The sequence below is a fragment of the Castanea sativa genome, chromosome 5 (assembly GCF_040712315.1).
Source record: "Castanea sativa cultivar Marrone di Chiusa Pesio chromosome 5, ASM4071231v1".
In the NCBI taxonomy this organism is placed as follows: Eukaryota; Viridiplantae; Streptophyta; class Magnoliopsida; order Fagales; family Fagaceae; genus Castanea; species Castanea sativa.
Genome location: NC_134017.1, coordinates 59,445,399 through 59,473,395, shown reverse-complemented (window position 1 = coordinate 59,473,395; position 27,997 = coordinate 59,445,399). Strand labels below are relative to the sequence as shown.

The window sequence follows — 27,997 nt, the reverse complement described above, 5'->3', positions numbered from 1 at the left end:
TGTAAACCAAAACCGTATCAACGTACACTGCAAAACTGAAATGGTTGTTATTACAGAATGGTTAGTAAAATTTTCTAATATACAAGCAGCCTTTACTGCAATTGGTAAATGAGATCAATATCATTAAATCAAGACTCTGTCAAGGTCATGAGTGGCCACATTGCAAATATTTGTGCACAACTCAAACCCATGATATTTCTTACCATTTTATGGATCTTCTGAAAGAATAGGCCTATCTGACTAACTGGAATAAGAAGCTACCTCGAATGAAAAGAATGATGGGGACCTATTTCTTCTCCTTAATTTATGTACGGGATTTCTGGATCTCCTCTATCAATGATGAGAATGCCACTCTCCATTTAGAACTTTGTGATTCACTGCAGAAAATCCTATGCATTATTCTCAACTCTTCTGGACTTGCCTTCTTTAACAGTCCTCGAAGTACCAAATGTACATCTTCATCAATTGAATTATTACCCGGTCCTTCAGATGGATTATCAGGGTCATGCTTTGTCAAACTGATACCAAAATCCTTTTCTTCTGTGTCTCCTATAGAGCAACTCAATTCGAAAGAGTATTTATTGACATCGCTAATATTGTCTGTAGTTAAAGGTCTAATGTGCCTGTGATTCCAGTACTCCATGCATTGATGATTGGGATCAAGAGCCTCGATAGCCTGAGACCAATTTTGTTAGTACCAGAATATAAAATTTTACGCTAAAGAACATTTGATGCATGACATTGCATGATGGGAATCAATATATATGCATGTGCATGTGCATGAACATTTGGATAAATAAATAATAAATCAGAGTGTACATGCATTTGCAAGTGTGTGTGCGCATGAGCACAAGCAAGCAAGACATTCATGCTCGCAAGAGTCAACTATCAAACAAGCCAAACAACAATTAAAACAGGGATTTAGGCATGATCCAGGTTACATTTTACATCCTTTTGATGCTTCTTTTGGGGCCGCAGATCTAAGTACAATTCAATTAAAACTAGGTATATTCTCAACAAATTTTAAAAATTAAAAAAAAAATAAATACGGATATTGCAAAAAATTGAAATACAGTCCCATTGTCCACCAAGTGGCAGGGATTAGGTTTTGTCCTTATATGAAGGCAAAAATTAATGCAATTATGGATGCATGAAGGTAGCATACCTCAATAATGGACTGAGAGTGAAACCCAAACATGTCAAGCCCATTAACACTTTGCGAAGGAGGCAGTCCTTGTTCTCCTAGACTGCTCCGACTAATGATTTCTTGGTTTAGTCTCTGTAGCACCATTTCCCAGCACAGCTCTGCTGAGACATTTGTGTAAGTCTCACTTGGAGATTCTTCTAAAGTAACCTGGAAATTCATTTAAAAACAAGAGGTTAATACATAAACAGCTTAAAGAACTGATAGTAAATTACAAACAATTATTGGGGTTGTAATAGAGTTTACTCCTCATAACTTATAAAGAATGTTCCAGTATAATATGTTATTAGTGATTCATTAGTGAATGCAACTCCCCCAGTTATATAAGGAAGTCATAGTTCTGACACCTTTAAACATCTAAATGCACACAAAAGAGCATGACATATTCAGATTGAAGTTAATGGATTTTTTTTGGGTTAATAATTTCCATGCTGATCAATCTGATCAAGACAAGAAGAGTAATGCATGATTTCAGCTTTGGCCTAAAGAAACATGCCAAACTAACTACCCCAGTAGCGCATCCATCCAGATTAATCAAGCTTGGACAAGACTGTCTAGAGTTAATCTAGGCGCAGGGCAAGTGTAACATGGCGCAAATAAACTAATTTAAGCTTATGATGGGAGCTCTGATTTCATAGACATGTTCTGGTGACATTTACATATCAAAGAGATTGAAGAGGAGGGACTATGGCTTCTTTGTAAAAGCTGTCATATGCAAGAATCCAAATAGTTGAATATACCCATGTATACTCACCATCAAACTAAAATCCCTACTAAACTGACACAAAAATATTTAAAACAGAAAGGGAGTAAATATCCACCTTAAACAGAGGCCCAAGAAGGCCAGCATCAACAACTTCTGATACATAACTACCAACTTTTGTTGGATTCACCACACTAAAGAACTTGACACGGCTTTGAAATCCTGCACAAGTCAACCCAAATTGAGGGAAAAATAATCAATGGAGTACTCCTTCAAATTAATTAACAAATAATATGGTATTTTACAAGATCCATGCAAATATGCTTCTTCAGCATACCTTTCGGAAATATGGCCTGCTTACTGCACCAAAGCTTTCCAAACATGACAGTCCCCAAATTTATAAGCTTGACACAAGGATCCAACTTTTGTATTGGAAAACTTTGGTCCTTCGTGGTTATCTTTACATCCGAGGTATCCGCAAATTCTGATTTCAATGAGCTGTCCGATGGCACTTTAGAACGGGGACATGAAAACAAAAGATCAAACCCAAACAACTTGTTACTATCTCTTGGAAAGGTATGCTCAACATCTCTCGAACATGAAGGAAAATCTTTATTTGAAAGGACAGGTGAAAGTGAGACTGTTAAATTATGGTCACTATCTTGTTGCGTTAAACGTGGTTCCCTTTCTGTATCTGAACTATGAACATTTTCTTGTTCACAGTTTGACATAAATGTCTCCTCCACATTTGTGTTACCCTTGCAATTAAAGCTATCAGATATAAGTTGCAGCCCACTTTTATGCTCATCACACATAACATTGAGATTAAAATCAATACAGCAGTCCTGCCCCAACTTACCTTTCTTGTTCCCGACTAAAGTTTCATCATTAACGATTGCATTATGACTTTCTGTACTGATGTGAGATGTGTCTAAACTAAATGATCCATGCTGGGACTCTGACTGGATAACTTCGGAAGAAACATGGCTATATGAACTGCAGGGCACATTTATGTTCAACTTCTCCTCAGTTCCTTGGCAACAAGATGAATTTTCCCTTTGATCAAGATACTTGGTTCCACATGTATCACTTTCCATATCTACCTTAGCTACACAAGCAACCTTATCACTAGCAGAAACCAAACCAGAGCCCACTGATACCCATTCTTTGACTGAATCCTCTCCTCCTTCCAGTGCTGCAACCAAGGTATTTAACTCATTTATAGTGTAGCGGAAAAGAACAAATCTATTGTCCACTTCACATGAACAAAAATGGTTTGCATGTTTAAGACATGAAAATTGATCAGGGGAGCACTTGCAGCCAGCAGCAGATAGGTGTAAGTCATAGAAGCAAGATAAACACTCTCTCTCTTTTTCCAAATCAAAGTCCCTTTCCATCTTTTGCAACTTCAAATGCCTTGGAAGGCCATCTATTCGTTCCTCTTCCATCCGTACTCTTGTCTGTCAATAGTAGTAATGATTAAAAAAATTAGTTCTCTAAATCGTGATTCGTGCATGAACATGTGGATATTTATTTCACCGTAAAAATGAGAAACAAGTGAGAGTGAGGGAGAAGAAGAAATTACCTTAACTGCCTTGGTAAGTACTCCATCTTTACCACAAAAACTTTTCCATCGCAAATTTCTTGGAGTTTCCTTTCCAAGAACAGATATCTCCCAAAGGGCCTTTACAGCTTCCAGAGCAGACCCTATTAACAATTTGTCATGAGAAATTGATGTCATGCGACGCTGCTCACTATAAAGCTCCACTGCATTTTGGCCATGTACTAACCAATCAACGGGGGCCACATTCACAGCCTCGGCACAGTTGAAGCCACAATTAAATCCAGAGTGATACGCCCTCGGAAAGGTAAGAACAAATTCCCCAGACCTCTGGACAGCTCGATGTACTGGTACAGACTCAGATTTTAGAACAGAAGGAGATAGCTGAGTGACCTGCCCCAAGATGAAAATCATTATATTAAAGCCTGAAATATGCTCATAAAGTTCATAAGCAAAGTAGAGACAGAATAGGATGTAGACACCATAATGTCCCTGTGATATCAGGATAGACACATCATAGCAGAGTGGTGGTATAAAGCTAGGTACCACCCACCGCAATAGGAATGTAGTGGGATTGAACCCAAACATTGAGCAAGGAGAACCTCTTGCTGCGGCGGCATCTTTCTTCATTACTTAAAACATAGTATGTAGCATAAACTTAAAATGAAATCACTTTGGGATAATCAAGTATTATTTTCATTCATAGATTGTCTAACATAAATTGATAAGAAGACAGTGACAATCAACTATATATCATCATACCAGTTCGTTTAGTAAATTTGGTTGTTCTTCAAATAAATCGGGTAAATGCTTTCTCATTGCATCTTCCAAAGTGGTCGCATGGCTTCCAGGTACTCCATACCATACTTTAGGATCACCCCAATGTAGATAGTTCAGTGAATAGAGGTGGTGGTCCTCAACATGCTGTTCCAAATCACAACAATAGAGAAACAAGGTTAAATACTAATTTGGAAAAAAAATAAAATAAAATAAAAATAGTGCAACATTCGGTTTAAGATCACAGCTTTTTGTTTTTTGTTTTTTTTTTTGAAGGAAAGATAACAACTTGGATGGCCAATTCAACAAAATGATATTGATCTAAAATTTGACTGAAATAAGAAACATCTTCCACTTTAGTTCTTGTTGCATATCCTTAACAGATTGAGTGTCCAAGGAAGTTTAAAATATGTACCATCCCAAAAAAAAGAGTGACACAAACCCTTCAACCTTTATATACCATTTAAATATCAATGGCCTTTAGTTTTTTCCTTTTCTAGACAGAAAGCTCCAAATATTCAGATGTTCAATAAAGAGTTAACCAGTGTGTATTTGAGAATTTACTAAGGGAATGTGATTTCCTTGTTGGTCAACCAGGTTTGAAGGCTAGGGTTTAGGTTGTAATGCAGGAGACCAAACACTCTAGAAACAACAATTCTTGTGTAACAAATCATAATTTAACTTATCAAATAGATAATTTGGAAATCAGTGAAACCTAGTACATAGAGACAGCAAATAAATTTTTTGGCAAACACCATTTGTAGGCTTGGATAAGTTAAATTTCCCTTTTCTTTAATGCAAAAAACTTCAATTTAGGGAGCAAATAGATCATAAAATTTGAAGATCACCCTGAGAAAATAGGTCATAAAATTTGTAGTTTAGTACCTTTCCAGAATGTAAAGAGCATCTGAAAAGGCATTAAGAGTGTGTGTGTGTGTGTGTGACAAAGTCCAATATCCATCACTGTGTTTGATATAATTAACTCATTATGCATGCTGAAATTTGAGAAGTAATTCCATTGACCTACCCAACAGAAAGAAGAAAAGCACATCCCAACATAGAGCCATGGTACTAGAACTCCCGAGATATCACTTCCTTCAAAACATAGTACAGAACCTGGCAGGCGTGGTAAGTTGTTTAGATTCCAACCTGACATCGCATACTTATCCAAACCACTTTCAGTTACCATGGAAGATGCCTTAGGAAATCCACTTCCAAATGGTCCTGTTTCTAAGTCAGCTCCATATATTACCTGGAACACAGCAGAATAGAAATTCACATCTTTTTCATAAATAGACATACAAATAGTAAATGTAAGAGGCAGAGTATATTCTAATTCCATACCTCAACTTCATCTGTGGGTTGCTCAACTATCCGCCAGTATTCACCTTCAATATCGTCCACAGAGGGTTCCCATCCTTTTTGCTTTACAGTTTCAACAAAGTTTAGGTCCTCCTTAGCATTCTTCATTCCAAAGTAGGACTCCTTAAAATAATCAGCATATTTCTGAAAATCTCGAAGTGTGAGGTCTGGTCCGGAATGAAACCCAAACTTCTCATCAGTCTCTGAAGAAACATTAGCTTCAGAACTACAATTGGTATGTCTCCTGGTTGTTCCAATTCTAGAGTGCTTCCTTCGTTTTCGCTTCCGACTTCTGTTTTTCTTTCTCATGGGCTCCCTATTTTGAAGCAAGTCAACATGCTGGGTACGTGTAGAAAATTTGGCAAGTTCCCATTTATCTTTCTCTTTAAGAGGACAGGGTGGAATCCAGGAAGATGGAGGAACAATCCGACATATGCCATATGGTTCTGCCTTTGGACGAATCTTTGCTATGTAACCAAGTGTATCTTCAAATTCCTGACATAAGAAGAATGATATGAAATTAAATTGATAAAGTAATACTACAGAAAAAGAAAAATTAACGATGACATCAGATCTCTATTTCTTGACAGAAGAATACCTCAAGAGAAGGATAAAACACAGGTGCTTCATCAATGAGAGGCCTGCATGCTCCAGCTGGATCCCATCTGGCTGGTATCTGCAACATGCCAAAAATTATTGACCATATGTAACAAGAACAAAAGAGAATGGTAGTTTTGTAAAGTTCCTCACAGTAGAGTAAGAAATAATTTAGAAGTGGTAGCACAGACTCCAAAATCAAACAACCTCAAAAAGAAAATGCACCAATTTGAAAAATATGTACAAGAAAATAGGAACTTTTTTGGCTTATGCCAATCTGGTTCCTTTTCCAAACTAATCAAGAAATGCAATCCAATAATGTAATGTTTCAAAAGTTAAACTTTATACCGGTCGTAGCTTTCTCTAAAACTAGTATCCAATACCTCACTGTTTGTGAATAAAAAACCCAGTCCGTGAATAAATCGATAATTCGATTGCCAAACATCAAATACTTTATAGCATTGTCAATGCAGCGTGGCGCAACAAAAATATATTTGACAGATAATCTCCTGTATTTAACATAAATTACAGTTTGAAAACTTGTCTGTATGTTGCAACAAACATTTTTTCATGTTTTCCAAATTAATCTCTAAGGAGCTCACATTTTATAATTTGAGACTCCTATGTAAACCTAGGAAAGACTGCTTTACCTTCACACCTCACTTTTTTGAAAAAGTTTGATGCTGATCATATATACATGATGAATCCTACAAAGCCTATAAGAAGGTCAATTTATAACCTAAGATCTAATGAGAATTAGTTTTTTTGTGAAGGAATGGATAACAAAGTATCATACTCCTCAGCACCCAGAATTAGATTACCGCACACAGTTATCCCATAACATATATTATAGCCAAACAATAAATTTACAATAGATAAAAACAAAAGGATCAGATTTGCAATGTGTTGAGGCCTGAGGATCAATTATAAGAGAGGTAATAAAAAGACAAGAACAAAAGTAAAACATAAATATATTCTGATCATGTGAGATGGATGGATAAAACAGATATTTTGGATAAATAGGTACAACCCAATAGAAAGAATAAGAAATCTAACCTGTTTGATATGAGATTCTGCTGCCAAATTGAACTGTGCCATTGGCTACAATGACAAAAAATGCAAACCCTAATTTACCAACTATACCTGCAGAATTAGACCGTATAATGAGCAACCCAAATCAAAAAAATGCTGAAACAATTAATCAGAAACAGATTTTCATTCTTTACAATAAAAAAAAAGACTCAAAATTTAGATAGAAAAAAGAAGGCTATCAATATCAATATATACCCAATTCCCAGAGCTTCAATAGCAGCCCCCCCAAATATCAGTTTTGTTTCTGCTTTCTGAATCAATGCAAACTTAAACCAAAAAATAAAATCCCATAAAAGAATGAATAAAAATATAATCTTTATAAGAAAATTCAATAAACTACAATTTTGAAAAAGATAAAAAAAACAAAGAAAAAAAAATTGAATGCAATCTGATTTTTCAAATTAAAAAAACAAAAGGGAATTGACTTAGTAAACAAAATAATTTAATTAAAGAAAAATGATTAGTGGGCAGTAATAACAAGAATGAAAGAAGGTGAAAACACAAATAAATAGCATGCAAAATAATAATAATAAATAAATAAAATAATGGAAACATGAAAAAGAATAAAAGCGAAAAAAGAAAAAGAAAGCAAATGGGTACCTCAGGTTTTTTGAGGATGTGTTTAAGATTGAAAGACGTGTAAAGTGTAGTTTGTAGTTGAACACTTCTTCTCTCTCCTTCTGCCTCGGCTCTCCAATTTATATGTATTGTCAATGTAAATAAATACCACTACTAAATAAATAAATAGAATAATACGTTTTATTTTTGTTTAGGCTTTTAAAATAAGAATAATAATAAGTGGGATTTGATTAAATAAGTCCTTTTACTAATTGATTAGGAGTCCTAATCCTAAACACCTTCTATCTTTTAGGAATAAATAAATAAAAATTCTAAGCAAACGAGGAAGTTGAATATTTGTTAAGATTATTATAAATAAAAAATAGAGGTAAATAATATATTTTCTATTTTAGTGTTATTTATAGTCATATGAGAGAGAGAGAGTCAACATTGAATAAAGAAACGAACCCGCTAAAACAAACGCACGCATGCACGCACACAGTATTTAACGGAAAGAAAACGGTGTGCCTCACAATCCAACCTTGTATTCTGGTTCGAGTTCTATTTCTTAGTCGTTGTAACACAAACTAAAAGCTTTTTATTTATTTCTGCCGCTTTTACTTTTTTTATTATTTTATTTTATGGAAAAGTTTAGGAACACGCTTTGTCATGCATCAATAGTGATCGTATTCCATCCAAAAAAGAAAAGAAAAAGAAATAGTGATTGTATTGGACTGTTTTTCATTAAATACGAATTGTGGATGATTATGTAAATGACACAATCCAATCACAAACTCACAAGTAATAAAGTGTGACCATTAATCAATTGTTATTTTAATTTACCTTTAAGGTCCAAGCTTGTGTAACTTTAGGTCCTCTAAGAACACATACTAAGAGCATTTATATTTGTTAATGCAAGTGGGTTCTAGTTTACTCAACTGGTAAAGTTTCTGATGGTTGTATAAAAGATTTGAGATTCAATTCCCGTTTACACCAAAAACTGATTAGTGTCTTAATTTGATGATAAAGAGCTATCATCTAAAGCGGACGCCATAGATTTGAAACTCTCTCTCTCAAAAAAATATTAGTCAATGCAAAATAAAAACAGTGCTTAATTTTACATACTTAAGTTCCAAAATCACCCACATCATCTATCCAAAAAAAAAAAAATCACCCACAACAGTTAAGTTAAAGATATGTAAATTTGTAAAATTGTTACAATAATCATGTAAATTTGCATGAACTTATTCATTTTTTATTTAGTTTTTTATTCTTTTTTTTACATATTATGAGAGTGAAGGAAAAGAGTGGGTGGTAGTTGTTATATATAAAGAAATAAAATTAGTTAAAAAATGAAGAAAATTTGATATTTTAATGAAATTAAGTGTATGATAGATAATTCAATATAGGAGTTTTTGAAAAGTGGTTGTGTAAAATAGAAAAAGTAAACTCTTATGCTAAAATAAATATGAATTTTTACATGAACTAATGTGAATGCTTATCCGTTTGAGAATTTTTTATTTTTGTCGTTTATTTGCATAATGTGAAACAAAAAGTATAAAAATAGGTTATTTTTAAAATAAAAAACTAAAATTTAAATGATTTGAAATAAAACTGAGACGGAAAATAAGTGGAACCTACAAACAAATATAAAATAAACAAAAATCTAGCTTATAATGATTCCCCAAACACACTTGGAAGCAAGAAATTAGCCCGAGCTTAATTACTTGCTTGTAATCACAATTGATTTCTATTAAGGGTGCAATTCAATCTGCAACAAGAAATTTGAATAAGAACTAGCTAACTCTCTACTGGTTATTTCTCACTATGTGTTTCGCTCTTCTCTTCTTTGTCTTCTATCTCTTTCTCTAATCCTTCAAAAACTGCCCTCACTTGTCTGCCTCCTTTTCTTTTATACTCTCCCTTCTCCTTTTTCTTTATCCTTATCATTTGCTTAGTTCTCTTCATTTTCTTCTCCAGCATGTGCCATAGTAAGTGTTGTCTTGGTGTAGTTGGGCAACTTTCTATCTCATCAAGCTTTTCTTTTCTTGAGGTTATGATAACATAAAATTTTGGGCCTTTTTGCTTTCTTCTAATAAATTATCTGTTGCATTAAATGCAATTGTATTAAGTTAATTGTTGTAGATTTATCAAGAAGATCTGGAGGGCATCCTTGGATATTTCGCAAATACCTTAGCAGGATGCTTTGGTAGCTTAGAACACGACTAGTGTGAGCAGTCAGTATAGTCAATAGGCTTTCACCTCGAACGACTCTAGTGGATTACTCAAGCTCGGACCAAGGATGATGGGTCCTGTTTGGTCGGATTCCAAGGTCTGGGATTTTGAGGGTGTTTCTAATGACTTCTTGTTTTACTTTTGGTCCATGTTTTAAGGTATGTGCCTCCATGGTTGGCTTCCATATGTCAGAATAATATGTTCTTGACCGTTCGAGGCCGAATGCCTACTTGGGTTTTATGTTAATTAATAATTAATTAAATCATTTATATTATACATTAATCTACTACTTTAAAACACTAAAATCACTAATTTATTTAGGATCCGGTTAATATGTGCCCTTAAGACACACATTAAGCCATCTATTTATGTTAAAATTTTCTTAAAAATTGAAAAAATTATCAATACTTTTTTAATTTAAAAAAATCAAAAAATAAATAATTATTGTATGTCCTTAAGGCACACATTAGCAAAATCCATTTATTTATACCCAAAAAAGTTGGACAAAATATACGTACGCACTTTGTACTTTTTTGGTGAAAGTAACATCATTTGGCGGTTGCGTTGGATTTGAGAGACTTTAAACTGACGCACACAGACACACGTGATTTAAAGTAACAACTCTCTCAGTCTTTTCCTTGTTTTTTTTTTTTTTTACTTTTACTTTTTACACGTTCGGTCGGTACTAGGAGAAGCAGAATTGTACGTACTAAAATTGTAGTGTGATTTGTGTTACACTGTAGTACTTCTCCTAGACCTAGTACCGAATGAATTAGATTTAGATAAGATTTGATTCTATTTCTATTTCTATATATATATCGTTATCAGTACTTTGCTTGCATCATCTTGTCCACGTATATCAAACCAGCTACCCCTTCCTTCGTTTTCTCAATATTATCTCTTCTATACTTTTGATTTAATCTTTAATACATATAAATAAATATATATATATATATATATATATATATGCATTTATCCCTTTTTTATAGCAAGTATTTTATCTGTTATCGATTTTTTTTTTAAAAGCAAGTATTTTATCGGCTTTGGAAAAAAAAAAATCCATTAAGGCAGCATGACAATAAATTAATATTAATATTTTCATAAATATGTAAAATTTTGTTGGATGAAAGGCCAAATAAAAATAATAATAAAAATAAATTGTTTACTTTTTAAGGAATGCATTACATAACTTTAAAGTTTAAGCTATTACTTCATACTTTATAAATAGTAAGTGCCTTGGTGTGATAGTAAGCATCTTCCACTAAAAGTGATGAGTTTTTTTTTTTTTTTAATTTTTACATATATATATACAAAATAGAATTTTTACTTTAATTTAATCTAAGTGTATACGTGTGTGAAGCTCCATCTTAGAGACTTAAACTCCGGCCCTTACCCCCCACACCCCACAAGTACTTATACTTGTGGAGTGACCATCGCACTAAGAGTGTGCGGTAGTTAAAAACGATACGTTGAAAATACTAGAAAGTGTTAGTAAGATTCATAGTTGAATTGATAATTTAATACGATAGAACACTATGATGAATGGACTGGAATGTTCTGAATAGATTGACACCAAAATATTCTATTATAGGAAAAAAATGGTCAATAGAATAACATTTAGAACTTTAAGCCAGAGTTATTTTTGCAGTTTCATTTTTCAATGGAACCACCTACATGCTTATTTTATTATATTTCTCAAAAACTATTACATGGGTGATGAAAAATAAGTCATTGATTTTTTTTTATAGGAATAAGTCATTGATTTTATTGTTCTAAATTAGTAACAAATTTTTTTTTTGTTCATATGGGAATATTTATAATTTTTTCTATATATTTTACTAACCATTATCAGAGTTATGTATCTTAATATAGAAAAATGATAAATTGATTTGTAATACAATTAATCAGTTGACAACTGTGGTTTCAAGTTTGAATTACCATAACAGAAAATCATAAATTTTTAGTAGGAAAATTGAATATGATTCAATTGGTGGAATTCTCTTTTTTTTTATATACAAAATAGAAATTTTACTCTAGTCTAATTTAAGTGCATGTGTGTGTAAAACTCTCTCATGGAGATTTGAACTCAAGCTCTTGCACCCCACACCTTACAGGCACTTATACTTATAAAGTAACCATGGTGCTAAGGGTGCGTGGTGGTACCAATGAATTAATTGACCAATGTTCATAATTTTTCAAGTTCAATTCACTAATATGAATGTTTTTTTCCTCTCAATACAATAGAGGAGGGAGTTTTGAATCCACATTTTTCTCCATGAGAGAACTAGAAAATGTCATTTATAAGACTCTGACACCAATTTGGTAGGTTGTGAATTGTGATATCTATTTGTTGAAGTCTTCAAAATATTTACTTTTAGAAATTAAAACTTGTAATATAGCTTTAGTATTTTTCAAAAAATTTATGATGTGAGACTGAAATCCCATGAATTACTCATGCTAGTATGAGGCATTAAGTTCTATTTTCTCTTCTCTCCTCCTTAATTCTTTCTTATTAGTCTTTCCAATTTTGAAGCACAGCCTGCCTCTTTCTCAAATTATTTCATTTTAAAATCTTTTTAATGCTTTCCTTTTTTTAATTTTTAACGCTTTCAATACTTTCCTTTTTCTCATGAGTTTCTTGGGCAAAATTTGTAAAATAATAATTTTTTAATATTAATTATTTAAATTGAAATTCTTTTGAAGTTATTTACAAATTTAACATTTTTTAATTGTATTTTAGAAATAGGATTTTATCACTTTTAGACTAAATTTCAAAATAATTTAAGAATAGTGTCAATTTAATTAATAATATTAAAATTTTATTATCTTACAAATCCTGTTACTTCTTAACTTTTCTCTTTTACAATAAAAACATAGGTCAACATCGCATATAAACTTTGCCAAATTCATAGTCTTTTTTTTTTTTCTAAGAAAGGTGTTTATAATTATTCTAGTACCTAACTATTCATCAAGATGTGTGTAGTCCCTCATTGAACCCACCAATTATATCCAATTAAAGGATGTGCAAAAATGGCTAAATAAGTTAGATACCATGATTTCCATTGAGAAATCGCGTTGTTGTTTTTTAGAAATATCTCATCATATGCATGGATAGGAAAGCAACCATCCTCATATTCAAATATCAATAAATGTAGGTTTTTGAATTTGGAGAGAATTAACAACCGTGGTTACATAGGCATTAATCACAGAGAGAAGTACACTTAAGAGTTGAGCAAACACAAGTAGTGTGGAACAAAGCCCAAAAGGCTAGCAAACACACAGGTGAGAATGGAATTGGATCCACCACAACTACATTTACATAAATTAAATGGTATTGTCGGATTTTGGCTTGGACAATTTGGCAATAGAGATGACATTGATGATCAAGAGAAGAAGGAGGCCAATGAAGGAAGCAATGAGAGCTCCACTGCCATGGTCACAAAAGGTTTGGAACTTGTCACAAATTTTGTTCCACCTTGCATGTGAATTACCATTCTTCCCTAGCTCTGCCATGAACACTGCTGCTCCATCCCCAGCTGCTGCCAGAACCACAATCAACTGCTCTCAAAACAACCAATAAAAATAATTAATATTGTTTTCAACTTTTTTTTTAATAGAAGAAAGCTGTGATTTCAATTAAAAAGAAGTCAAATTGGCTTGAGATACAAAACGAAGGTGTGATGGAACATTGTCCATTCACACTAATAGACCTATGACATTAATAGTATGTCTAGTAAAGTTATGAGTTACAGAATTATCTTGACGACAAACATGTAAAAAAATTAAGTAATGAAGGATATTGAAGGTAGAGATAATACTTCATTGGGCATCCCTAATTGCTTTAGGGAACTATAAGTAGATTAAGGGGACCATGTATATATATGTTGTATGAAAGTTTTTTTTTTTTTTTTTTATTGTGCAAGAAATTCATACTTGGCCTTCTTAAAATTGTTAGTCTCTCCAAAATCCAAAAACTAAGAAGGCCACATAATTCAAACATGTGACCGGTAGTCCCTTTCCAAAACAAAATAAAAATCCTTTTTTACACACACAACATAAACAAATCCTTAAAAAAAAAAACTCAGCTAAGAAAAGCGAAATGACTAGACACGTGTCATAAAATGTTTAGCTTGCATCTAATATTTTCAAGCACCGAACACGACATGTGTATTAAAATGGTTATATATCAATCTCATTTCTTTTAAATTTCCATTCAAATGAGCACCACACAAAAGCCTTTCTCTTTGACTAAAACAAGAGAAAGAAAATAAAATTGGACACTGCATGTCACAAAAAGATCATATAGATTTTAGATTGCAAGGATGGGGCTCTCAAAAAAATATAATAAAATAACATAAATGCTAACATGGAATTCGAAAGGCAATCAGTAGCACACTAATACCAGCATGGTTTTTTAAATTTTATTTTATTATATATATAGAGAGAATACTAGCACGGTTTATTATGCCTTTTTGTCATAATTATATCTATTTTCTTAAATAGGGCAAGTAATTTATGAAATTTATTGAGCTTCTCATCACTTTCAAGTCACAATTTTGATGTGGTTAACTGTAAAGTGATAATTTATGTGAAAGTGATTGTTCACCACTCATAGTCAACCACTTCAATAAATTATGATAAAAGTTGTGATAAATAATGTTACAAATGATGTAATACTAAAAAAATTATTATAATTTTTTTTTTTTTTGTTACAGTTAAAAATACCAAGTCCTTCTCATAAAGTAATAATAATAATACCATGTCAAAAATGGCGATGATGGCAAGGCGCAATCCCTTGTAGTCAATCTTGTGCCCAACAATTTCCAACACTAATATCAACCAATTATGGAAACTGGCCATACCGTTGGCTACCACAAAGAACCTGTATCAGCAACAAATATTTAATAGATATGTACAGATACATATAAGCACATTAGCATTCTCATATATATATATATATATATATATATATATATATATATATATATATATATATATATATATATTCTCCATGCTTGTAAAATTTATGGATCAAAGATCCATAAATTCTCTTATATTCTTTATGCTTGCAAAATTTCAAGGTAATCAAAAATCAATAGTCATGTCATCTATCAATTGTATAAATTCGAGTTTTTGTAGTTTAAAATAATGCATAAAAGATGAGTTTATGGATCGAATGATAAATAACATCTGATTGATATGAAAATTGGCATGCATATTCAGAACATATAGAACATGTAATCCAACGGTGGAATTTGCAAAATATAAATTTATTAACAAGTTATTGGATGGTGTAACATTGTTTAAAGTTACACCAAGTGTAACTTGAACTCAATCATATATATATATATATATATATATATTTATATATGCTTCAATGCAGGTAAGTTCTAATTCAGCTAACATATTATTAGATGTGTCTGTACGTAACTTACTAATAGAAAAACACAAAAGTACATACACAATCACTGTTTTTTTTTGAGAAACACATACACAATCAATGTAAATGTGCGAAAGAGAGAGAATCAAAAGTGAATAAAGGACTAACACAAATGCTGGGGTGTGTTGAAACTTGGCAGTAAGAGTGGCTTTTATTGGGTTGTTGCCGATGGTGGCGACCACCAAGGAATTGGTCTGTTTGTTAAGTGCCATCACAATAGTTGCTGATGCTGTGGCCAAAAATGCAACCAACCTCAGCAACAAAAGGATCCTATCCTTCCGTTTCTGTGCAGCAGTAGAGTTGAAGATAGAGTCTGTTTTACCTTCAGTTTCTAGTGCCATTATGCTATGTATCTGTGTTTGTTTGTGTGTGTGTGTGTGAGAGAGAGAGAGAGAGAGAGAGAGAGAGAGATAGCTGAGTTTGTAACCAGGGAGAGGTGTCTTAATATAGACTATGGAGGAGATAAATGGATCAACAATATTATCATTTGTTAAGCCTAAGAAGTTAAGTGGAGTGTATTGGTAAATTCCTTGGGTGGTGTAACCATCCACTGACCACTGACCAGTGTGTTGGTGTTGGTGGTTTGGAAAATCAAGTCCCACACGTGGTCAAATCTTTGGTTGTTTGGAAACTGGTTAAAAGGCTACAGAAAAGTTTGTACACTGCCAATGGTTGCGTCCCATTAAGTACAATCTCTTGCCTACCAGGATAGTCCACTCCGTCTCCATCAATTTCTTTTCAAGGTCTTAACGAATTTTGTTACATGAATCCCAAACACACACGTTTTTTTTTTTTTTTTGAGAAAACCAAAGCATGTTTAAAAGTCTTTCAACTATCCCAAGACTTTTTTTTTGCTTTGTCTACAGATGCACAGAACAGTTAGACTAGATGTATGTAATGGTTAAGCAGTTGGCATCCTAGGACAAGTTTTGCAACATTCTTCGACTCAAATTTGGCGAACCTATTCTTCAGAGAGCGAACCCAACAGTACCAAATAGATGCTACTGGTCACCATTCAAGCCTTGAACAACCACTACAGAAGTTTTTCTTGTAAGACACCATATAAAATCAACATGAAAACAGCAATAAACGTGTATAGCCGTTAATTCCGAGTAATTTCAGCTCTGTTCTGAGGGTCCATTCACCACACTGACAAAACATCTCATTCGCTCCTAAACAACACTAGTACCTTTGGATTGAAGCTACTCAAAGGGGCCTCACTGCCATTACTTTTGTTTCTATGACACCCCTTAAACAGCGCATTTTTTACAGAAGATTGTCATCAGGTTTCAGCACAAAAATCTTGACAAATGTCTTCAGACACAAGTCCTTTAATAGCCATTGTCGCTTCCCTTAATTACAACTGACCAATTTTGAGGAACATAGGCATGTTAAACCAAAAACCATTTTCATATACACCACCAGACACCAAACAACATAGAACAAAGCTCTGAAGTCACCCCAGTACAGATAATGTGACATTATAATAGAAATACAACTTTATCAAACAACAACAAAGCCTTAATCCCAAAATTTGGGCAGCTAAAAAATATCCTGTTTATCCATTGTTTTGCATTCGAAGAAGACATACTGTATCAGCACATTCACTACTAAACATGTCGCAAAGAATGGGTTCAATATGACATTCACAATCATAAATGACTAGTACAACCACCACCACTTTTCTGATCCCCTTAATATACATCACACATAAAATTTCTCTCGAGCCTTATATTGGAAATGGTTTCTTAAATTATTGTACTGATGCCAATCTCAACAAAATATACACAAACAATTTCCACGTCCATCTTCCAAGGGATAGGCGTGGATTGTTTCTTACAATATAAAACTAACAGCAGTAGTTCCTGGTATGTCATTGTATTACTTTTTGTCTGTAGTGACCCCAACAACCACATTGCTCACCTGCGACATTCAAAATCTTATCAGTACACCTTTTTCTGCACACAAGAATGGAAGGACAGAGAATATCCCCCGGGGGGAGGGGAGAGAGAGCAGATTGAAAATAGAAATTGGGCACAATACTTACCAATTTGCCACTTTCATCAAAAGACATAGGATTCTCAACAACAACTGTTTGGCTTTGAGAGTAAGGTGTCGACTGCAGGAAATACAAGAAAAAAGAAGATTTAGTAAACAACATATAGTTCATTACCATCTACACTTTCTCATTAAAAAAGACAAAAAACCAGCAAACTCAAATTATAGATGGTTAGTCTAGTTAAAAGAGAAAAAGAAGAAAGAGCTTACAGTTGAAGTAGAGGGTGTTGTTCCAGAGTAGGTTGTCCCATTAGGTCTGTGCATAGGAATTGGAAGCCTTGCATTCGCCATCTACAAGATATATAACAAAGCATGAGACCAAGACAGCACTCACCATTAACTGATAAAGGACAAGCAAAAACCAGCAAGTTTTTTTTTTTTTTTTGGGGGTGGGGAACGGACCAAGGAGGTATATTTAAACATAGAAGAATATGATGTATCATCCCAGCAGAGCAGAGATTTCAAATACAATCGCATAATCAGTAAAAATGAAAATGTTAGAACTTGTGTGGTATCAAAATAACAAGTCACAGCTTGTGTGCATTTGCATACGTGTGTGTATACTTGTAATTAGAAGCTTTACAAGTGCAACAGATGAAAAGCTGAACTCATTAGGCACAACAGATTTTATGGGTTTTCTCAAATCAAAAAGTGAGATAGGAAGCTCACTACAAAGTAGCAAGTTCAAAGCCTGAATAGAACCAACCTGAAATGTATATTAAAACTTGGGTTGATTGCACTAATCCACCCTAAATTATGGGGACTTTGCACTTTGCACCCCAAACTATTATAACTTGTAATCACCACCCAATTTTAACAAAACTTGCAAATCGCACCCTACAGGTAGATTGGTTGTTAAAACTAACAGTCACAAACAAGTTAAGTGACCTTAAAAAAAAAAAGTAAATTCCTCAGTTTTTCCTTACACGGTGAAATTAAAAATTATCCGTACTAATTTTCCAAACACATGAACCACCTCTTCCTCCAATTTCAAAGCAATGTGGTTCACAAAGGGAAGCACTAGTTGTGCTACACTTCGCCAAGAGGAAGGGTTTAATACTCACTTCAATCAGTGTGAAAAGGTTGTATGGTAGAGTTTCCGAAAGTGTTTTTCTGGCTGTGGACCAATTCAAATCAGACATACTATTGAGGAAGATGAAGACCTATTAGCTAGCAAAAAATTATCTTCTGCAGCACTAATGCACCATCCAGAAGGGAGTCTAGAAATTCTTCTACTACATCAAACTTGACAAAACTTCCTGAGCTTGTGATAGAAAAGTTCAGGGGATAACAAAACTCTGAGAATAGGAAGGGTATATTTTACACCTTGCATCTCAGTCACTTTGAACATAACCCAAAACTTACAAGCTATTAAAGATGGCTTCAAAATTGGATTAATAGAAGATGGAAAGATGAATTCAGAGGATCAAAATGACAGCCTACCAAAGTTAATAAGAAGAATGGTTTCTGGAGCATTGATAAAATTAAGAGATGACCCAGAAAGTACTCACCCTACCATGTGCTACAATCAAGCAAACGAGTACAGGAGGTGGTTCCTCCTAATTCCACCCACTCCTCGAACTATATTCTCTTAGTTTATAGATAACAATCTGATGTTGCCAAGGGCTGTGATGAGGTGGGTGAAATTGGGGGGGTTGAGGAGGCTGATTTGTTAGGGAAATTAGCATGGATAGTTTGCAATTTCATCGTGTAAGGATAAAATGGGGAATTTTATTTTTCTTAGGGTCACTTGACTTGCACATGACCATTAGTTTTAACAGCCAATCTGACTGTAGGGTGCAATTTGCAAGTTTTGTTAGAACTGGGGTGATGATTGCAAGTTCAAATAGTTTGGGGTGCAAAGTGCAAATACCCCCATAGTTTAGGGTGGATTTGTGCAATTAACCCTTAAAATTATTGACCAAGAAGTCAAAAAAAAAAAAAAAAACTCTGGGATCTGAAGTAAGAAGTACATTCAAATATAAGTAAATGTTTCTTTAATAAAGATAAGATCAATCGTACTTACACCAACATTAGTAACATAATGACAGACTGCACATTTGACAGATGGGGCTCCATATGGATACATGAGCATTGTCCGACAGCTCCCACAATTGACATGGGCATACTGAGTAGGTACTTTTTCATAGTCACAAATCCAAAACAGCGAAAGTCAGTAAACGATCTCATAGCAAAAATTACAAGGAAATGTAGTAGTAGATTATTTATGACCATTCATACATACAGTCAAATGTCAAGGAATGTATGATACAACTTAATAAGAAACTGATTAAGCCAGAAAAATTCACAAGCTGGCTGTGAAGCATGTGGAACAATCGCTTTATAAGTACCAAGTATATGGAACAGTGTCAAAGGCAGTTTACTGTTTGGTGGCAGCTTTCAGTGTTTGGTCATAAGAAGTAAAAGCAAAAGTCTAAAAGATTTTACCATTCCAAAAAAAAAAATGGCCCCATGGGTGGTTTTAAACAAAAAATAAAGACTATAACTAATCACTAGTTTTCTTGTTCTTATATAACAGTAAAAATAATGGCCAATCCACTACCAATGTTCTCAGAAAGCAGCTTCTTTTTTGATAAGAAAGCAAGAATATATTTTTCTTCTAACCTAGTCCCCTCCATCGCCCCTTTCCTCTCCAGTCACCACCTCGGCCTTCCTCAAACTCCAATTGCCACCCCTCACTCCAACTCAAAGGATTAAAAGTTTCCAAACTCCAAATCAAAGAGATCTACTCTAAAGGGTTTTACATCTGCTCTAAAAGAAAACTTCATTTTCTGAATTTGAGATCTGAGATTTTAGTGCAGAGCGTTTTCGAGATTTGTGGGTTGTGTTATGATTTAGTCTATCTAATTTTCGTGGATTTTGATCATTTGAACTCTATTAGTCTCTCTCAGATCTACTCTCTCTTTCTCATGGTTGTGGGTTTTCAATTCTTCTTTTTCTTGCCGGCCAGAAGCCAACTACTGCACCAACAAAATTGGCCACTGATGAGGCTGGAATTTCAACCCTGTGGTGTGCGGCAGTTGGGATTTAAAACAACTGACCCTTACAGTATGGCCCAAATCTTTTCCTAAAATCAGCCTCACTGAACCGTGTTCACTCCCTATGCATTGGCTGTCTTTTTGAAAAATAAGCTCGGGCATTTCTATCCATTTTTTTACTTCTAATAGAATATGAAACAATGCACTAAAGAGTTTGAATAAAACTTAGATACAATATCTTAGTGTAGTACATTAGGTTCCCCAATTGAATTCAAACACTTGATTGCATTGACTAATAAGACATAAATAGTGTCATCTTTTCCAAAGAAAATTAAATTCTAAACAATCAAGTGTTTGAATTCAATTGAGGAACCTAATGAACTACATCTAAGGTATTGTATCTAAGTTTTACCCAAAGAAATTTAACGCTAAAGCTTGGAATTTCAGCTATAGACTAGGAGAGAAAATGCTATTTAACAAACTTACCTAAAGGTTGGCAAATTTTGCTAAACAGATTCAAGCCTGTCTAACGCAATACCATATAGGCCCTAAACGTTAAGTACACTAGAATGATATTGTTATACATAATTTAAAATGATTGTTAAACATAATTTATGTTTAACAAAGATTGTTAAATTATGTTTGACAAAAACAAAATTTATTAAATTATGTTTAGCAGATGTAGTTCCTGGAAGTTGATTATACAATCGCACACAAAGACACAGATGCAGCAATTACATGCACAAAGTGATGTTAAAAATACATTCTTCAACTTGTTTCTGATGTAGATTTGTAGAGTTAAAATACCCCATAGTCATTACAAAGGGCATCCCAACCACTAAGTTGTTTACTTTGTGAAAGAGTAGGACAAGAAGATGAGTCCTATTGCAACACTGAAGCACAAGATTGAGCCATCAACTGCTCTGGCAGAACAGAATGAGATTTGCAATTTCATGACACGTTGACTTACAGATTCACACCCTATGCACATGGAGCATATATTGTACCTGGTGCTAGGTTCACTGTGCTGCAGCAAGAGCATCTAACACTTGTCGCCGCACGTGTATACATTAGCAATGTCCTGCATCCAGCACATACAAGCTGAGCCATTTCCGTCCCTGCAAAGGCAATGTACAAACTTTGTAATTGAACCCTCTAAATATGCTTATATCATGAATATGTTAAATAAAAGTCCAAAAAGTGTCTGGTCCCACACTCTTATTGCATGTTGTAGCATCTGCTCCCGCATATGTCAATGCAAATGTTCTACATATTTCCTCTCATTAATCATAATCACTAATTCCCTCCATACTATCTATTCTGCCAACCACCATATCAGTCTGCATTTTTTTTTTATGTACATGTTCTATGATACATACAATTCATGACTGAAGTTCATGTCAATCATCAGCAAACACAAGTTCCTAACAATATATATACAAAGAGAGAAATGTTTCTTTGCTGCAGGCCAAGATTAACAAAGATTTTGCTACATATGCAACATCTGACTAGTGAATTGTAATATGGATGAAGGCACTTGTTAAGCCATCAATAGGCAGTCACTGACTCACCGATGCCATATCATGACTTGCAAAACTACCTTGACAACTATGCCTCAAAGCTATAAGTCAACATCTGACTAAAATCTCCTCCGTGGTTCTAATGGAATTAAATTTCTGTACTGAAAGTTGACTTGAGGGCCCGTTTGGATTGAGTGGGGAGCGAGGGGGAGTGGAGGGGAGTAGAGTAGAGTTGGCTGGAAATAGGCTGATTTCTGGCCAACTCTACTCTCTCCCCTCCCTCCCCCTTAATCCCAACGGATCATAAGAGAATAGTGGGAATAATAGGTTCTTAGAGATTTACTTGCTCAGAACTCTGAGCGCTTAATACTACACGTGCTACATACCCAGGAGGAGCAATGACAGTAGCAAGAGCAGTTTTAGATAATCACAGATTAAAGAAAAAATCAAATTTATGACAACCCTACAAGATGAATGGCTCTGGGAATTTTAGTAAGGAGTGAGGCATGGGAAGCTAGATGTGGAGTCAATGCCAAGTTGGAAATCCGGGGGGATGCTTTAGAATTTAAAGGGTTTAGGTTAACTAAGTCTAAAACAGAGTACATGAAGTAAGTTTAGTAACAGGATAAATAAGATGAAAGAGTTGTAAAACTTAATGGTCAAGAGATACCAAAGAGTGCGTACTTTTGATATCTTGGATTAATAGTTCATAAGGATGTTGAGATTGAAGAGAATGTGAATCATAAGACAAAAGCATGATGGATGAAGTGGAGAATCACATCAGAATATTGTGTGACTGCTAGGATACCTAATAGACTAAAAGGAAAGTTCTACAAGACTGCTATAAAACTAGCCATGCTATATAATACTAAATGTTGGACTATTAAGAAACAACATGTTCATGTAATACTAAATGTAGTTGAAATTTGTGTTAAAATGGATGGGTGGAAATACAAGGTAAGATATGATACAAAATTTAGAAATTTCATTAACAATTAAAGTGGCTTCCATTGACGAAAAGATGATGGAAAATTACTTAAGATGATTTGGCCATGTGCAATAGAGAGCGATTAATAAACAAGTGAGAAAGAGTGATTTGATTCAAATTGATGGAATATAAATAGGTATAAAAAGACCTAAACTTACACTAGTAAAGAAGTAAAAATGACATGCTAATTAAGAAAGTAACAAAGAATATAATTTTGTATAGGATAAAGGTCAGGCCTTGGTGTGATGGCAAGTATCTTCCATCCAAAGCAGCATGTTGTGAGTTCGAAGACAGGAATCAACCTTTCAAAACTAGTGGAGACTGGGGGAGATAAGGTTGCCTACCAATCATTTCTCATAGATCCCACAAAAGTGGTAACATTGTGCATGGGGTACTGCCTTTTTTTTTTAATGACAAAGAAGAATTCAGGAAGAGTAATGGGTATTAAAGTACACTTTCTTTTTAGAGTAAACATATGGGCAAGTACAAAAATGTACTTAACATGAGGGTTTTGAATTGTGTTAAAGGAAGTCAGGCTAAGGAAGTAGATGTTTTTGTTTTTTTTTTAATTGTTTACAAATTTTTGTTATCTAGATTTTTATTTAGTGTTGCATGGTCACCAAACTAATTTTGCCAAACCAAAAATCCTGGATATTAGGTGCAAAGCACAATGGTGCTTGATCACAAGTGCTTGTGTGGCAATCAAATGGTTATTGCTGTCTATAGCAAGTGTTTTTCTCAATGCCCAAATCAAAGCTCTCATGTAGTTTATTTTTTCATCAAGGCATGTATGAAATAATAAAAGCTTCTTTTTGTTTTTTTTTTTTTTTTTCCCCTTTTGGGCGTAACAGAGAGAAAAAAAGAAAAAAGAAAAAAAAAAAGAACAACAACAACAACTAGGTTCGCATGTTTTCAATGATAAGCATAATGAAATTATACCACAAACTTACTTTTACTCATAATTGATACTTGGCTTGATGCAAAGATAAAACCATAAACATCAGTTATATAACCAATATATATTATACCAACTTGGGGTGCAAATAACTGAAATAAGTACTTTTTCGCATGTAACGCATATATATAGTTAATACTAATGTTGCTGCATAAAGATGATTGTATAACACATTATCTATTGAAAAAGCCTTAGCCCCAAACTCAAAGAAAATTCCAGAAAATAAAAGACTAACTTGGACTCAAAGAAAATAAACCTAAAATACTTAGGATATCCTAGAAAATTTTAGACTCAAGTAAATTACTAAATAAACCTGAATCCACAAATGTTGCAGAAATTACAGTTTTGCACTTGAATACAAATCTGAACACAACTTGTAAAATAGAAAACCCAAATTAAAAACTGTCATAATCCTAGACCTTTAAAACCACACTTTTACTTCAATTGGACATTACACATGCCCCTAAACTAAATCTTGAATAGACGAATTTGTTAAGCAGTAAAAAATTAATCTTCTATGGCTGCATCACTTGCAGACCATTGTTATTGATGAATCTCCCTATGGAAGTTAAAGATTTTCAAATGACAGATTAAAATCTAAAATGCCAATCTATAAGGTTTTGGCTTCATTATCTTTTTACTTCTATGCGCCCTTGGGTTCAATTAGCTTCAAAGTTCATCATTGAAGACCAATTAGATCCTCTTATCTATTTATGGGTTATTCTCAAATAATCTTAAGCCTAAAAGCATAAGTTTTGCTTACACACCCATGAATACTCTTGCTCAGCCAAACCAATTTTTCTGATTCAGTGGCATAAACTACTTTAAACATAAGGAACCCACATAGTTACTACATAAAAAAAAGAATCTTTCAGACTATCAATCTTCCATATAAGAAATTCTTAAAAATTATTCACATATCAGTAAATGCTCGAAATTTGCAATTGTAAGGAAAAACAAAAACAAAACATAAAGGAATTACCAGGGACAGGTGTTACTGTGTTGCATAATGCACAGCAAACATTTGTCGCTCCTCCAGGATAGAGAAGAACGCTCCTACACCCGTTGCACACGAGCTGGCTCTGCATATCTGCAATGTCAAATAAAATAAATCCACATTACGATACTATACCTCAAATCCACAAACAAATTAGAATCTGTCCTAAGTTAGAAACGCAGGCAATCCTTACTAATTGGACATATCCTAATGTCTAGTCCAACCCCACATTATCAATGTAATTCATTACTTCTCACGAACTCCCTCTTCCACGTTCTTATTATCGGTGGCCTCCAGCGACACGGTACTTCCTCCTCTCGCATAAAAGTGGGTCCCATTATTAAAAAATAACAATAGGATCCATCATTTATGTAAAAGGGTCCCTTGACTTTACAACGTTTTTTTTTTTGTTACAGAATCATTTGTTGTTTGTTGTAACAGAGTCAAAAGAATAGAAAATCTCAAGAACATGTCCTAAAATTTTGATTTGCACTTAATAAAACAACAATTCAATTATTATTATTATTATTATTGCAAAGAAAAGTCAAATACAGAACAAAAATTTAATAATAAAAATAAAATGACCTGATTAGCTTTCAAAAGTAGCGAGCCCCTTCCCTGGGCCCCCTTTTTTCCTGATGATCCTTTGGCAAAGGAGCAGCAGCAGCACTGAAAATTGATTGACTTTCATTTTTGAGATTAATCAATTAAGAACCAAATTCTCCAAAAATCAAAACTAATTAGACATTAAATTCAAAATTTAAAAAAGAATTGAGAAATGAAAAAGTGTACCTGAAAGCGCTTGAGGGGATGGATTGAGATCCAGAAGGAAGGAAACGGGTTTTCTGGAAGAGAAAGGGAGGAATGAGTCAGGGAAGTGAGAGAGAGGAATATGGAATTCCTTTCTTTTCTAAATATATACTATTATATCTTATTATTATGGACTAACTACTATATAATATATAGTATTTTTTTATTAAAATACTATTTAGTATATATTATTGAAAATTAATATCTTAATTTAATATTATATATTTATATATATATATATACATATACTATTCCTTTTTAAAAAGAATTTTAATTTATAGGTTCTTAATATAACTCTTTATTATCGTATTAAAAACACCAATTAATTTTTAGTATAGTTGAAAATTAAATATATAATATTTTTATTTCTCAAAAGTTATATATATTATATTTATATTTATTTATACTGTATTATTCTCATTATAAGATGTATATATTCTTCTAAAAAAAAAATACATATAGTATAAAAAAATACATATATATATATATATATTATTATTATTATTATATAGTAGATACTTTGTCTTTATCCTTGGGATTGGATTTGGGATTTTCCACGTTTAGAATCTTCGGACGTGTAGATGCGGTACAAACGGAAGACCCTCTTGTTTTGATTTTTTTTAAAATATTTTTATTGGAACCCTTTTTAGTCTTTTACCTGCGGTAAAAATATCTCTTTGGTAGGTAAATTTCTGAATTATTTTTATTTTTATCCTCGTGCTTTAGAATATTTTATTTGGTCCTTGGGTTTTTGAACTTATTACCATTTTGGTCTTTGCACTATTTGAGTGACAAAAAATACTTACATGATTGATGGATTACACAATTGAGATAGTTAAAAATGATGCGAATAACTAGTAAATAACAATAAAGAAATTTTTTCTCAAAAAAAAATAATAATAAAGAAATTTAGTTGACATAAAAAATATTTTTAAAAAATCAACATTTAAATTGAATAAAAAATCATGTTATAAAAAAACAAAATTTTAATTCTTGAATTTTAAAGAATGAAAAAAAAATCATAGAAAAGGCTTAATTTTTAACTTTCTTAGCGACAAAAGCACATAATTAATCTATATATATATATATATATATATATATATATCAAACTATCAACCTCTAATTTCATAAATGATTTTACTAACGTGGACTCTTAGGGCATATATTAATAGATCATTTTATAAATTTTTTTATAGAAAATGAAGAAGTAATTTACTGTTTTGACAACTTCTTAAATCCTTATAAAAACTTTCCAAAAATAAATGATTAATGTATGCCCTTAAGAACATACATTAAACAAACATTTTCATAAAATCTTCGATTACAAAATCACATAAATTCCCACCGCAATCACAAACATGAATAAAACATTTTGTTTGCGATACAGTAAACCCCATCAATGCTTTGAAAAAGTCAAAGAGAAACTCTTATACCTCTAGTTTTGTTTAGATTTAAAAAGAAAGGGCAAATTACACCTAACTTCTTCAACTATTAAAATGCACATTGGAACCCCCCCCCCCTCTCAATGTTACAACTTTGTTTCAATGTTTTTTTTCCCCTACTGTTTGGTTTGATTTTAAGTCTATCAAAATTTAGTATTAAAAAACCTATTTATCCATCTCTACAAAATAAGCCGCTGAGGTAAATTGGTCTTTTTGATGCTAAATTTTGTTAGAGTTCATAACAAAACAGATAGTAGAGGGATAAGTAAAACACAATTCTTTAATTGAGGGGTTGATTGTGTTTTTCAATAGTTTAGGGGTGGCAAAAGTTGTGACACGTGGTTAAGTCCTAGCCACTTAAACCATCTAAAGAAACTTTTTGAGTTATTATTGTTATTTTATTTTTTAATGGATTGGAAAAATGAGCGTAGGTTTCAAGATTGGGAAGACTTCAATGAGAGGAGGTAGAGTTGAGGCCTTTTTGCCGTATAGCATAATTTTAGGAAAAATTTAGAAAAAATGCATCTGATCAAACTTATTTAGTTATGTAGCATTTTTTTGAAAACTCAAGTTTGTCAAACTCGAGTTCTAAGTGAAACTCAATTTTATCAAAATTTCAAGCATTATAGGGCTCACATGGTAATCTGATCAAACATAATGCTTGAAACTTAAGTTTCAGAAAAGTGTTACATAACTAAA

The 27,997-nt window shown here is 33.1% G+C and overlaps 3 protein-coding genes across 6 annotated transcripts; all 3 read right to left on the bottom strand.

Annotated features, from left to right (window-relative positions):
- On the bottom strand, positions 1 to 7,999 carry LOC142636306 (lysine-specific demethylase JMJ18-like). Of its 3 annotated transcripts, XM_075810485.1 has the most exons (12): positions 7,492 to 7,672; positions 7,261 to 7,347; positions 6,206 to 6,283; positions 5,590 to 6,102; positions 5,273 to 5,497; positions 4,231 to 4,392; positions 3,493 to 3,861; positions 2,767 to 3,367; positions 2,245 to 2,418; positions 2,026 to 2,129; positions 1,166 to 1,354; positions 1 to 676 (listed from the first exon to the last, which is right to left on the bottom strand). In XM_075810485.1, the coding sequence occupies exons 2-12, from the start codon at positions 7,300 to 7,302 to the stop codon at positions 305 to 307; spliced, it is 2,829 nt and encodes a 942-aa protein (XP_075666600.1). In that variant the 5' UTR covers positions 7,303 to 7,347; positions 7,492 to 7,672; the 3' UTR covers positions 1 to 304. The 3 variants fall into 3 exon arrangements, with proteins under 3 accessions (XP_075666600.1, XP_075666599.1, XP_075666598.1); XM_075810484.1 differs by lacking the exon at positions 7,492 to 7,672 and adding an exon at positions 7,897 to 7,999 and having other exon boundaries at positions 2,245 to 3,367; XM_075810483.1 differs by having other exon boundaries at positions 2,245 to 3,367.
- A 5,200-nt stretch (positions 8,000 to 13,199) lies between these two features.
- On the bottom strand, positions 13,200 to 15,943 carry LOC142636106 (CASP-like protein 1B2). Its single transcript, XM_075810184.1, has 3 exons — positions 15,638 to 15,943; positions 14,848 to 14,971; positions 13,200 to 13,647 (listed from the first exon to the last, which is right to left on the bottom strand). Exons 1-3 carry the CDS (start codon positions 15,868 to 15,870, stop codon positions 13,414 to 13,416), a joined length of 591 nt encoding a protein of 196 aa, XP_075666299.1. The 5' UTR covers positions 15,871 to 15,943; the 3' UTR covers positions 13,200 to 13,413.
- Positions 15,944 to 17,050: 1,107 nt separating this feature from the next.
- Positions 17,051 to 25,979, bottom strand: LOC142636107 (protein LSD1). 2 transcript variants are annotated; one of them, XM_075810185.1, is made up of 8 exons: positions 25,839 to 25,979; positions 25,632 to 25,715; positions 25,032 to 25,139; positions 21,594 to 21,704; positions 19,614 to 19,726; positions 17,798 to 17,878; positions 17,577 to 17,648; positions 17,051 to 17,452 (listed from the first exon to the last, which is right to left on the bottom strand). In XM_075810185.1, exons 3-8 carry the CDS (start codon positions 25,135 to 25,137, stop codon positions 17,411 to 17,413), a joined length of 525 nt encoding a protein of 174 aa, XP_075666300.1. In that variant the 5' UTR covers positions 25,138 to 25,139; positions 25,632 to 25,715; positions 25,839 to 25,979; the 3' UTR covers positions 17,051 to 17,410. The 2 variants fall into 2 exon arrangements, with proteins under 2 accessions (XP_075666300.1, XP_075666301.1); XM_075810186.1 differs by having other exon boundaries at positions 25,632 to 25,730; positions 25,839 to 25,932.
- Between the last annotated feature and the right edge of the window lie 2,018 nt (positions 25,980 to 27,997).